At 42.7% G+C, this 14,256-nt stretch overlaps 1 protein-coding gene across 2 annotated transcripts in view; it reads right to left on the bottom strand.

Annotated features, from left to right (window-relative positions):
- Positions 1-14,256, bottom strand: part of FSTL5 (follistatin like 5) — an 872,209-nt gene that overhangs the window by 352,917 nt on the left and 505,036 nt on the right. For both annotated transcript variants that reach the window (XM_056561517.1, XM_056561526.1), the window contains exon 6: positions 983-1,103. In XM_056561517.1, coding sequence (XP_056417492.1) covers positions 983-1,103 — 121 coding nt within the window. The remainder of the gene's footprint in view (positions 1-982; positions 1,104-14,256) is intronic.

Below are 14,256 nucleotides of genomic sequence, written 5' to 3'. Positions count from 1 at the left end.
GTACAGGTACGCCCTGGGTCCTTAAGCGGCTTGGGTTCTTGTCCTTAAACACATAAAGCAGTTTGGAGCCTGCTTGATCTTTTGTCATGTTTGTTTAATAAAGTAGACATTTTATTTCTCAAGTGATGGGCACACATTTCTTCAACACACTTTACATTTATATCCGTCTGCAAGAAATACATTCATGTAAAAAAATTAGAAAACAGTCTCTTAGTGAGTTATACACTTAAAAAAAAAAAAAAGCAAGGTCATGTACATAGAATAAAAATAAAAGAATATAGTTTCTCTTTAACGTTTAAAGATACAAAAGTTGTTGTTACTTCAAAAGTGTTGTTACACAACAATCAAATTTCTGACATCTAGAGTCCAAAATCTGCCTACAAAGCCTCTGTCATAAGGGTTCAGTTACAAATATATATGTTTTATTTCCACTATTACATAATTAAGATAAAAAACAACCATGTTTAATATACCATGAACTGTAAAGGGGATAGTGTTCGGCACTGGGTATTGCAGGCTGATAGCATATAATCGGGAATCCTGTACTGTTACTGTGTGTGGTGCTCAGCGCTTAGCCAGAGATATAGATACTATGTATAGAAATGATAGCACGGCACTCACCCTTTTCCAGTTTTATTTTCGATCACGGTGTGGTACATACAAAGATCACGCCAGTACAGTGGGAGCAGGGAGAGACAGGAAAGTGGGCTCAGCGAAGCCCGTGCAGCAACGTTTAGCGGTAAAAACGTTGCTGCATGGGCTCTGCTGAGCCCACATTCCTGTCTCTCCCCGCTCCCACTGTACTGGTGTGATCTTTGTATGTACCGCACTGTGATCGAAAATAAAACTGGAAAAGGGTGAGTGCCGTGCTATCATTTCTATACATAGCATGTTTAATATACAATGAACCTTTCAATTTAATATTTTACTATTATGACACTTTAAGAAGCACAAAGTATTATGATATATAACATGTACTCACGGAATGCTCGGTAGAATTCATCCAGGGATAAATGTTTATCACCATTGAAATCATCAAATTTTATTAGATCAAATAAGGAACATTCATACAAATTCTTTCCAAAACCTTCCTGCCTCATCACCTAAAACCAAAAAAATGGAAATCAATTTGTAACAAAAAAATCATTAAATAAAGCTCAAAAGGGATGACTGATAGTTTGTTAACACATGTATCACTAGCAAGAAAGAAAATGTGGGACAGCCCCTAGGTGGGACAGCCCCTAGTCGCCTCTTTATTTTCTAATGCTAGGATGTTTATATGTATATATTTAATAATGTGTATATTTAATATAAGATATATTAGAGTACTTACCTTGTTAGCGTCGCAGGACCTTCGGTCATGTGACTATGTTAATTCCTCTATGGTATGTTGGAGGACCTTTGGAGGTCCTTGGGTCACATGTTACCCATAACTCTCTTTACAGGAGATTGACAGTTGTATGGACCAGTGAGCTTAAGTCCAGCCCCTGCCCATTTAAGGGAGCTGTAGCCAATTATCGCTCTTTTGGGCTGCTGCTCTCGTGGATGCCGGACTACCAGGATGGATCTGCGCAACTTTCAAAGACATGCTAGGCCTAAAACCTTCCGGACTCAGCCAAAACTAAACCGTGAGTTAACATCTAAATCCCGCTAAAGCTAGCGTGATTACTGGACCGAATCTAAACCCCTAAATCCAGTGGATCACCGCAACAATTACCTTCTTAAGCTCAATAGACTCACGAGGTCCCAACCACTTGTCAAGCTCTAATAGACTCTGTTGTATGGACTGTTCCTGTTCATTATTGCCTAATATCTTCAGTAAAGGTTCCGACAAGTTTCTGCAACTCTCCGTTTGTGGACAATTAATTATTTCCTATCTCCCTATTGCTCTTAGGAAAGGTGGTGGTAGGACAAGCATACAGAGGATAGCCCTCACCCTGGTGTCACTATTAGAAAGGGTTAACAAGATACCCTTTAGTCACCGCACAGCTACCCCCGATATACCCTACTACCCAAGGCTATCACATATGTATTGTATGATGTGGGGGGAAGCAGCAGGTGTATGTATGATGTGTGTAGAATTTGTGTATCTCATGCAAGAGATAGAATACGCCTGGCTGTTGCTATATACTGTATGTGAGCGGATCCTATGCCGTCTTCAGGGAGTGGATAATGGATGTATATTGTGCCTTGACTGCATATATATATATATATATATATATATATATATATATATATATATGCAATTGGTGGTGTTCAGCATTTCAAAAGGTAAGTGCAAATGACTCAGCAGAACTTGCAGTAAGCGTAGAAATTTAATGCAAATTTTCCAATCCCCTTCTGGGAGGAGATCCTCCCTTCTGGGGAACAACACCCTACCTGTAACCCAATTAAAATGTATCTTTTATTCTTATTCCTTAAAAAATATATATATATATATGTGATTGTGAAACTTATATATGTTTAAAACTATCAGGAGAAACAGTGTGTCTTCTAGTATAAGCCCAATAGGTGGTGCTTTAGTACTGGTGTAGGAGTTTTCCTATTTCTCACTGTGCATGGTCAGTATATCCACTCTACCATCACACAGTAACTCCACACTCTTGACACATACTGTATTCCTGTCTAAAATCTTGATAAATTGCTCTAACGTTTCGTTAGAAAACTAACTTCTTCAGAGAGCTGCCTAATATGGCGTTCAGCGTGCGGCACTGCCTTTTATAACCCTGTATCGGCGCATAAATTCCGATGCGCCAAGTGAAGGGTTGGGATCCAATCAGGACGTGGTTTGCAATCCGTGTGTTCCGGCCGCCATTCTCGCGCATGCCCCGTCATCCTGTGATCCCGGGCATCTTCTTTTCGCTATTGCGCACGCGCATCCTCTCGCGCGTGCGCAGTGCTTTCTGTCCTGTTCTCGGTGGAACGCAAGCTCCGTCTCGTGACACGCAAGCCCCATCTCTACTCTCTATGCGCGCATGCGTCCCTGATCGATCCCTTTTCTCAGTAAGGGTATTCTATCCTTCTTAGTTTAAGCCTTCTATGACTATTCCTTATATACTTATTCTCTCTCTATATAGATACTAGGTGGTCTGAGTTTTTTAGAGTCTTTTTCCTTTTTTCCTTTATTTCTTTTCTTCTCATTATGGATTTCTTGTGTACCATTTAGTCATTCCTAAATATTATTATAATAATTTTATAGATTTTATGTATTTTTATTACATCTCATTTTGGTCATTTGTTACAATGATTTTATAGGTTTATCTCATCTAATCATTCTTTTTAGAGGTTATTGAATTCATTTTCATTTTTTAAGTTTATTATATTATATCTTATATGGCCATTCTCTTAACTGATATATTGATTTTTTATAGATTTCTTATCTTATTAGTCTATATTATATTTTATTAAATAACATTATTTTATCTCCTATAGATTAGCAGTCCAGGTACAAGTTTTCCAAATAAACATCTCCCACCCATGGGTCCACATCTTCTCCTAAGGTAATTATTGTATTGTTATCTGTTTTCATGTTTGAGTACCCCAGTATCGGTTTTGTATGTGGCAGGTTTTTCCTCCAGGTTTCCCTGTATCTAGGTATCTGGATTCTCCTGCATTCTCATATTTTCACATCCGGATGCTAATATTGATTGAATAGCCAAAGGGGGTCACATCCCTACAGTGGGGATATGTCATCCCCCCTATATATATCGGATCATGGTTATAACCTGTTATTTCTCATGATATTCTCAGGCCACCCTAGTGTATATTTATCTCCATATATTATCCTTTTCTTCTTCCAGTCATATCGGCTATAATAAAGGCAGTTGCCAGCACGTGAAAAAGTGTTCACAGATTCACAGAGTAATCTCTATATCATTTTATTTCTCTCAATGTTTATATGTATACACAGGCATCTTCCTTTTTAGTCAAGGAAGGGTCTGAAGGAAAATCCTTCATTCAATCCTCCAGGGTTTTTGCTATTGAGGCGATAAATCCATTTCGCCTCCTCTTTGAGCAGAATCTGATTTATATCTCCTTTTCTTGGGGCAATCTCATATTTCTCTAGGCCCCAAAATTTTATCTCATCCAGCTTATTACCATGTTTTGTTCTCATATGCCTCGCTATAGGGGTATCTGTCCCTGTTCTAATTGTACTAATGTGCTTGCTGATGCGTTTTCTCAGCTCCTGTATAGTTTTTCCCACATATAGTTTGGGGCATGTGCATCTTGCTACATAGATTACATTCCGGCTGCTGCAGTTTATAAACGTCCTAATATCGCATTTTCTTCCGTCTTGTGGGTTAATAAAGTTTTAGGTTTTCTACCATAAACTTACAGGAGGCGCAATGCCCACAAGGGTATGATCCCTGGGGGGGGGTCCGGTAACCATGTCCCTGATCTTGACTCCTCTCTTCCTTCTCTATGGTGGCTATGAACAAGCAGGTCTCGTAAATTCTTCCCTCGTCTGTAGGTGATACTTGGTCTTTCTGTTAACGTCTCATTCAAATCCGGGTCCGATTTAAGAATCCTCCAGTATTTTGTCAAAATTGTCCTGACTTTCGAAGCATAGGCATCGTAAGTGCCTATGCATCTGATAGTAGGTTTTCCAGTCGGTACTCTTTTTGGTCCCAATAGGGTCACGCGGTCACTACATTTTACCCTATTGTAGGCCCTTCTCATGCATCTCTTAGGATACCCTCTTACGGTGAATCTCTCCATTAGATTACTACTTTCCTTCTGGAAAGTACCATCCTCAGAGCAATTGCATTTTGCTCGTAGGTATTGACCCACTGGAATGCTTCGTTTCAGACTTTCAGGGTGCCAACTCTCCCAATGTAAAAAACTATTGGTCGAGCTTGGCTTCCTGTAAATATCAGTTTGGATCCGCTGGTTCCTTTCTATATAGATAGTCAGGTCCAGAAAATGTATACTCCATCCTCCAACCTCTGCCGTAAATTTCATGCCATGGGGACAGCTTGTGCACTGTCTTTTGCTAACTTATTTTTAGGGTGGTGGGAAAGCATGATTGTTTTTAGTGACATTTTTTCACAATACACGGAGCACATTCTTTTTTGGGGAAGATACATAGATGATATTTTAATTTTTTGGGATGGTGATGGGCCTTTGTTCGGGAAATTTGTAGATGAACTCAATAACAATAACATTGGCATGAAATTTACAAAACGAAATGAAAGTCTGAAACGAAGCATTCCAGTGGGTCAATACCTACGAGCAAAACGCAATTGCTCTGAGGATGGTACTTTCCAGAAGGAAAGTAGTAATCTAATGGAGAGATTCACCGTAAGAGGGTATCCTAAGAGATGCATGAGAAGGGCCTACAATAGGGTAAAACATAGTGACCGCGCGACCCTATTGGGACCAAAAAGAGTACCGACTGGAAAACCTACTATCAGATGCATAGGCACTTACGATGCCTATACTTCGAAAGTCAGGACAATTTTGACAAAATAGTGGAGGATTCTTAAATCGGACCCGGATTTGAATGAGACGTTAACAGAAAGACCAAATATCACCTACAGACGAGAGAAGAATTTACGAGACCTGCTTGTTCATAGCCACCATAGAGAAGGAAGAGAGGAGTCAAGATCGGGGACATGGTTACCGGACCCCCCACAGGGATCATACCCTTGTGGGCATTGCGCCTCCTGTAAGTTTATGGTAAAAACCAAAATCTTTATTAACCCACAAGACGGAAGAAAAAACAATATTAGGAAGTTTATAAACTGCAGCAGCCGGAATGTAATCTATGTAGCAAGATGCACATGCCCCAAACTATATGTGGGAAAAACTATACAGCAGCTGAGAAAACGCATCAGCAAGCGCATTAGTACAATTAGAACAGGGACAGATACCCCTATAGCGAGGCATATGAGAACAAAACATGGTAATAAGCTGGATGAGATAAAATTTTGGGGCCTAGAGAAATATGAGATTGGCCCAAGAAAAGGAGATATAAATCAGATTCTGCTCAAAGAGGAGGCGAAATGGATTTATCGCCTCAATAGCAAAAACCCTGGAGGATTGAATGAAGGATTTTCCTTCACACCCTTCCTTGAATAAAAAGGAAGATGCCTGTGTATACATATAAACATTGAGAGAAATAAAATGATATAGAGATTACTCTGTGAATCTGTGAACACTTTTCACGTGCTGGCAACTGCCTTTATTATAGCCGATATGACTGGAAGAAGAAAAGGATAATATATAGAGATAAATATACACTAGGGTGGCCTGAGAATATCATGAGAAATAACAGGTTATAACCATGATCCGATATATATAGGGGGGATGACATATCCCCACTGTAGGGATGTGACCCCCTTTGGCTATTCAATCAATATTAGCATCCGGTTGTGAAAATATGAGAATGCAGGAGAATCCAGATACCTAGATACAGGGAAATCTGGAGGAAAAACCTACCACATACAAAACCGATACTGGGGTACTCAAACATGAAAACAGATAACAATACAATAATTACCTTAGGAGAAGATGTGGACCCATGGGTGGGAGATGCTTATTTGGAAAACTTGTACCTGGACTGCTAATCTATAGGAGATAAAATAATGTTATTTAATAAAATATAATATAGACTAATAAGATAAAAAATCAATAAAAAATCAATATAATATCAGTTAAGAGAATGGCCATATAAGATATAATATAATAAACTTAAAAAATGAAAATGAATTCAATAACATCTAAAAAGAATGACCAGATGAGATAAACCTATAAAATCATTGTAACAAATGACCAAATGAGATGTAATAAAAATACATAAAATCTATAAAATTATTATAATAATATTTAGGAATGACTAAATGGTACACAAGAAATCCATAACGAGAAGAAAAGAAATAAAGGAAAAAAGGAAAAAGACTCTAAAAAACTCAGACCACCTAGTATCTATATAGAGAGAGAATAAGTATATAAGGAATAGTCATAGAAGGCTTAAACTAAGAAGGATAGAATACCCTTACTGAGAGAAGAGATCGATCAGGGACGCATGCGCGCATAGAGAGTAGAGATGGGGCTTGCGTGTCACGAGACGGAGCTTGCGTTCCACCGAGAACAGGACAGAAAGCACTGCGCACGCGCGAGAGGATGCGCGTGCGCAATAGCAAAAAGAAGATGCCCGGGATCACAGGATGACGGGGCATGCGCGAGAATGGCGGCCGGAACACACGGATTGCTGACCACGTCCTGATTGGATCCCAACCCTTCACTTGGCGCATCGGAAGTGATGCTCCGATACAGGGTTATAAAAGGCAGTGCTGCACGCTGAACGCCATATTAGGCAGCTCTCTGATGAAGTTAGTTTTCTAACGAAAGTTAGAGCAATTTATCAAGATTTTAGACAGGAATACAGTATGTGTCAAGAGTGTGGAGTTACTGTGTGATGGTAGAGTGGATATACTGACCATGCACAGTGAGAAATAGGACAACTCCTACACCAGTGCTATCGCACCACCTAGTGGGCTTATACTAGAAGACACACTGTTTCTCCTGATAGTTTTAAACATATATAAGTTTCACAATCACAGATATATATATTTTTTAAGGAAGAAGAATAAAAGTTACATTTTAATTGGGTTACAGGTAGGGTATTGTTCACCGGAAGGGAGGATCTCCTCCCAGAAGGGGATTGGAAAATTTATAATTGAGCCCATAACCCAATGGGACCGTTGGTATTGGATAGAAATTTTATGCAGCATAAAAACTTACATATCAAGGCAGCATGAGTGGGGAGACAACAAGGACGGACAGGGAGTGAGGAGCGACATTTCGCACCTGACAGGTGCTTCTTCCGGCTTTCAATGTAGTATGTATGTATATAGTGTATGTATGTATGTATTATATGATGGGGGGGGTGGGGGTGCGGCGGCAGTTGTATGTATTATGTCTGTGTATATGCATGATGTGTATGTAGAATGTGTGTATGTATGTATGTATGATGTGTGTAAGCTAGACGGATGTATGTACCATATGTATGTGTGTGTTATGTATGTATGTATTTATGTTTGATGTGTGTATATGTGTTTTGCATGTATAATAGATGTATGTATGATATATTTATGAGAGGATGTCAGAGGGGTCTGGAGGAGGACAGAGGGCTCTGAAGAAAGAGGATGGAGGAGTACAAGGGGTCTGGAAGAGGACAGAGGGCTCTGAAGAAGGAGGATGGAGGAGAACAGAAGGGTCTGTTGGAGAAAGGACACAGGGGCCTGGAGGAGGAGGACAGAGTTGTCTGGAGGAGGACAGATGGGTCTGGAGGAGGAGGAGGACAGACATAGTAACATAGTTCCTGAGGTTGAAAAAAGACCAGAGTCCATCAAGTTCAACCTATATCCCTAATGAGTCCCTTCTGAGTTGATCTAGAGGAAGGCAAAAAAACCTCATACTAGAGGTAAAAATTCCTTCCCGACTCCAGAAAAAATCCCTGGATCAACGTTCTGTGGTGTCCCAGTACCACATTCTATACAGTACTTGTTTATTTATGAGTCCCCATAGCCAGAGTCCCTAGGACGTAGGGATCCCTATTAGTCAGTCTACCCCTAGTCGCCTCTATTCTAGTATGTAATTAGTAATTTATGCATGGATTAATGTAAATAGCATAATATATGTAAATAAATGGTTAATTACTTGTTTCTATGGCGTCGCAGGGCCTTCGGGTCATGTGATGCTTTCCAAGCCTCACTCTGGATGCGTTCCAGGCCTCACTTTGGTATTTCTAGCCTCGTTTTGGTATTATTATGTGTATAGGAAGTCAAATGGTCACCCAGAAGCCTGTGTGATGGTGAGTGACAGCTGATCTTGGACTAATCAAATTAGGCTCCGCCCCCTGTCCATATAAAGGACGCGGCAGCCATTTTAGTTCTGTTGCTCCTGTGCTCTTGATGAGAGAAGATCTGTACAGCAGTAATCGCAGTGAGTTAGGCCTGAGCCTTGCGGCAATGGCTGAACAATTATAGTTATAGAGTGTATCAATCCCCAAACACTCTGCGGGACTACCGAACCTAATCTACCCCTAAATCCGGACAGATCGACGCACCAATTACCTTGATTCTACTAACCTGCAAAAGACGCAAGGTCCACAGCAACTGTCAGTCATTGAAGTCTAAACAAGTGTATTACAGAGATTGTTACTGTATTCTGAATGTACCGCAAGTTCAAGAGTAAAGTTTACTTCAGTTCAAGTTTAACTCCAGTGTGGACCTTCAGTCATTATCTGCATACGCCTGTCGTTTCTGGGAAGGGCGGCGATAGGCTGAAGCTGTACCTCAATAATACCAGCCCTCACCCTGGACTCACGAGTGACAGGGTTAATATTAACCCCTCATATACCGTTACCATACCACCACTACCATACACCCCCCATGGGCTACCACAAAGCCTTTTTGGCATTGCACGAATAGGATTCGGGTGTGTGCCTACCATTGCCACTAGTGAAAGTGTACTCCCCCCTAAGAAGTGAACTTTATTAATGTACTGTGACTTATACTCCGGAGTAAGAGGTTGCGCATACGGTGCTGTGTGGAGTAAGTGCGCATGTAAAGTAAGGGGGAGGCGAACAGTACTGTGGAGGTACAAGTCAGCACGAGACATCCCGACGCACGTGATCCAGAGACCCCGCCCACCTCGGTGCCGCGGTGGCCATTTTGTCGGAGTCTAGGGCCAGAAACCAACAAAGAGAGACATCCCAGCGCGGCAAAAGGCGCACAGTGCACCAACGGAACAGTACGGGACTCTGAGACATCAGATTACCGAATTGAAGCCCTGCATAGAATCGCTTCAGCTGCCGATCAACGCACTCAAATTTCAATTAAAGGCTGTTGAGTTTCAGGTCACCGCTCTCAAGTTTGAAATCTACGCTCTCAAGTTCCAGATTAAAGAACAATTGCGTATTTCCCTGGGACCTAGGAATCCAAGGTCTATTTAAAGGGCCAGTATAACAAATATATGTATATATATATATATATATATATATATATAAATGTCGGAACCTGCAGTCCCACAGTCCCCACCTGAACAGCAAGGGGGCGATGCTCCAGCAGCACCGCCAACGGGGTCTCCTCCGTCAGCTAGAAGAATGTTGCCGCCCTCACCAACACTCTCAACCTCCCAAGGGCGCGCCCTGCCTGTGATGCTGGCAAGACCTCCAACACCGGCAGAACAGGACCCAAATAGTCCACCCTCAGTCTCTCCCTATGTGTTGGGAGCCCCGGTTGCTGCACCTGTCTTCGTGGGGAACCCTGTGCTTCCCACCTACAATGGTGATCCTTTTACACTAAGAGACTTTAAAGAAAAAGTCTACAACCTCTTTGCATTTTATGCACTTCCCCCTCATCAGCAGGTACAACTGCTTCTGGGACAACTCCAGGGACCCGCCTTGGAAGAACTTCGCACATGGCCAGTGGCTGATAAGGCCACAGTGGGACAGATTTTTGAAGGACTGTCTCAAGTGTTTGAATCTCACTCCCCCTCAGAGGTACGCCTCCGATTCTATGAACGATGCCAGAATCCAGGTGAGACCCTCCGAGCATATGCAGTGGCATTGCAGAGCGCATTAGAGGCAGTACAGAAGTTGGACGGCATCACGCCCGATCAGGGCAATCGAGTTCTGATGGACCGTTTTATGGGACAAGGCCCAACTTAGGATGCTGGCCGTACAAAATCCTGACATGGCCTTTCCAGCCTTTAAGAGACTAGGGGTGAAAGTAATAGAGTCGGGACCTCAGACAGAAGAAATTAGTGCTCCTGCTACAGACTTTCAGGGTTCTTCGCTCCAACCGCCTGTCCCTTCTCAATCTGCCCCACCAACACCTTCTCCTAGTCCTTGGACAGCCGACTTACAAGACATTAAACAGGACATTGAACTGTTAGCCAAGGCCTTTAAAGAGATGGCAGTATGACCAAACCCTTCCAGATCTGCAACACCACCACCTAAGAAGGCTGACCCTCGCCCTGTCACTCCACCTAGGGGTCCTCCTGTGAGACCACCTGGGAGCCAAAGACCCGTTTGTAGCTATTGTAACAAGAATGGACACTGGAAGAGCCAATGCTGGGCATTAACCCCTTAAGGACGCAGGACGTAAATGTACGTCCTGGTGAGGTGGTACTTAACGCACCAGGACGTACATTTACGTCCTAAGCATAACCGCGGGCATCGGAGCGATGCCCGTGTCATGCGCGGCTGATCCCGGCTGCTAATCGCAGCCAGGGACCCGCCGGCAATGGCCGACGCCCGCGATCTCGCGGGCGTCCGTCATTAACCCCTCAGATGCCGGGATCAATACAGATCCCGGCATCTGCGGGAGTTCGCGATTAAAATGAACGATCGGATCGCCCGCAGCGCTGCTGCGGGGATCCGATCATTCATAACGCCGCACGGAGGTCCCCTCACCTTCCTCCGTGCGGCTCCCGGCGTCTCCTGCTCTGGTCTGTGATCGAGCAGACCAGAGCAGGAGATGACCGATAATACTGATCTGTTCTATGTCCTATACATAGAACAGATCAGTATTAGCAATCATGGTATTGCTATGAATAGTCCCCTATAGGGACTATTCAAGTGTAAAAAAAAATGTAAAAAAATGTAAAAGTAAAAGTAAAAAAAAAGTGAAAAATCCCCTCCCCCAATAAAAAAGTAAAACGTCCGTTTTTTCCTATTTTACCCCCAAAAAGCGTAAAAAACATTTTTTATAGACATATTTGGTATCGCCGCGTGCGTAAATGTCCGAACTATTAAAATAAAATGTTAATGATCCCGTACGGTGAACGGCGTGAACGAAAAAAATTTTAAAAAGTCCAAAATTCCTACTTTTTTAATACATTTTATTAAAAAAAAAATTATAAAAAATGTATTAAAAGTTTTTTATATACAAATGTGGTATCAAAAAAAAGTACAGATCATGGCGCATAAAATGAGCCCCCATACCGCCGCTTATACGGAAAAATAAAAAAGTTATAGGTCATCAAAATAAAGGGATTATAAACGTACTAATTTGGTTTAAAAGTTTGTGATTTTTTTTAAGCGCAACAATAATATAAAAGTATATAATAATGGGTATCATTTTAATCGTATTGACCCTCAGAATAAAGAACACATGTCATTTTTACCATAAATTGTACGGCGTGAAAACAAAACCTTCCAAAATTAGCAAAATTGCGTTTTTCGTTTTAATTTCCCCACAAAAATAGTGTTTTTTGGTTGCGCCATACATTTTATGATATAATGAGTGATGTCATTACAAAGGACAACTGGTCACGCAAAAAATAAGCCCTCATACTAGTCTGTGGATGAAAATATAAAAGAGTTATGATTTTTAGAAGGCGAGGAGGAAAAAATGAAAACGTAAAAATTAAATTGTCTGAGTCCTTAAGGCCAAAATGGGCTGAGTCCTTAAGGGGTTAAACGGGCGTCCCCTGGGGTCGAGGACCGCACCCCAGGAGTAGAGATTGAAGGTCCAGAATCAAACAGCGATAAGAAAGGACTGTCTATGTATGTAGCTGCTTGTCCTTACGTACAAGTGATGATTGAAGATGTCCGGTTACAAGCTCTGATAGATATGGGGTCTCAGGTATCCACTATCCCACAAGCGGTTTTCTATAAGCGCTGGGGCCAAGAAAGGTTGTGTAACCCTCAGGAAGCGGACTTCAGAGTGATTGCAGGGAACGGGAAACCAGTACCCAGACATGGTTACAAGGAGTCCACGGTGCAGGTGGGAAAGCATGTGTTAGGAAGGCAAGGGGTGATCGTCACAAATGTTAAAGATGAGGGAGCAGCCGATTTCATTTTAGGCATGAATATTATGAGACACTGTTTTGATGATATTGTCTGCGCACTGCATGCATCTCTCCCTCACTTGTCACCCCCAGGCCGGCGAGCTGCCCAACACCACCTCAAAACCCTCCAAGCAGAACAGAAGTTTGTGAATCATCATGGAGAAATCTGTAGAGTAAGGACTCAAGATATCCGAGCCATTAGTCTACAGCCACAGACAGAGACAGTTATTTGGTGCCGTGCCCGACCCGGGGTGAAAAATCAAGATTACCAAGCGCTCTTGGAGCCCCTTCTGCTGGAAGATTGTCCCTTGGTGCGAGCTGCTAGAAGTCTGGTAACCGTACGGAATGGGAAGGTCCCAGTGAGGCTTATCAATCTCTCTCAGGTGGCTGTCCAGCTACCCAAGTACACCCCAGTGGCTACTTTACACCATCTGGACGTCAGAGATGTAGTCTCGAAGTCACAGGTGGTCCAACCTGGACCTGATCAGAGCCCTGTGGAACCTTGGTGGAACCCGCTGCAGATAGGAAACGAAGATACCCCCAAGGAACAGGTGGAAGGAGTCCTCCAGGTGGCTAAGAAACATCAAGAAGCTTTCAGTAAATTTCCCACAGTCTTTGGCAGGACCGCCATGATCAAATATAGGATTCTCACCGGAGACAAACCGCCCATTAAAGAGAGGCATCGCCCTGTGGCTCCTGGGATGTATCAGACCATAAAGAAAATGCTGGTGGAGAGGAAAGAGGCCGAGGTCATCCAAGAAAGCCAGAGTCCGTGAGCTGCACCTCTGGTCTTGGTGAAAAAGAAAGATGGCAACATCCGCTTTTGCGTAGACTACCGGAAGCTAAACAACATAACTCCTAAGGATGCCTTTCCTCTCCCATGCATTGAAGAATCCTTGACTGCATTGGGGTCTGCCGCCTACTTTTCCACACTGGCTCTGACGAGCGGCTACTGGCAGGTGTCAATGGCCGAAGAGGACAGGGAGAAGACCGCATTTGTGACTCCCATGGGTCTCTTCGAGTTCAAAAGTATGCCCTTTGGACTGTGCAATGCACCAGCTACTTTCCAACCCCTAATGGAGCGATGCTTAGGGCACCTTAACTTCCAGAGTGTTTTGTTGTATCTAGATGACGTCATAGTCTACTCTCGAACATATCAGGAACACCTGGATCACCTGAAAGAAGTTTTCCAAGTTCTTATCCGACATGGACTCAAGGTTAAGTCTTCCCGGGATAACTATAATGGGAGGCTTCCCATCCAGTGGGCCGAAGAACAGGAGGACGCCTTTCGAGCCCTGAAGTATCTTCTCACGGAACCCCACATATTGGCGTATCCTGACTACAGCCTGCCTTTCTGTTTATACACAGACGCTAGCTTTGAAGGTCTGGGGGCAGTCTTATCTCAAGTGCAAGATGGCAAGGAGAGGGTGATTGCCTATGCCAGCCGGCATC

The sequence above is a fragment of the Hyla sarda genome, chromosome 1, assembly GCF_029499605.1.
Source record: "Hyla sarda isolate aHylSar1 chromosome 1, aHylSar1.hap1, whole genome shotgun sequence".
NCBI classification, from domain to species: domain Eukaryota; kingdom Metazoa; phylum Chordata; class Amphibia; order Anura; family Hylidae; genus Hyla; species Hyla sarda.
The sequence above is the reverse complement of the archived record's forward strand: the minus strand, read 5'-3'. Positions and strand labels throughout refer to the sequence as shown.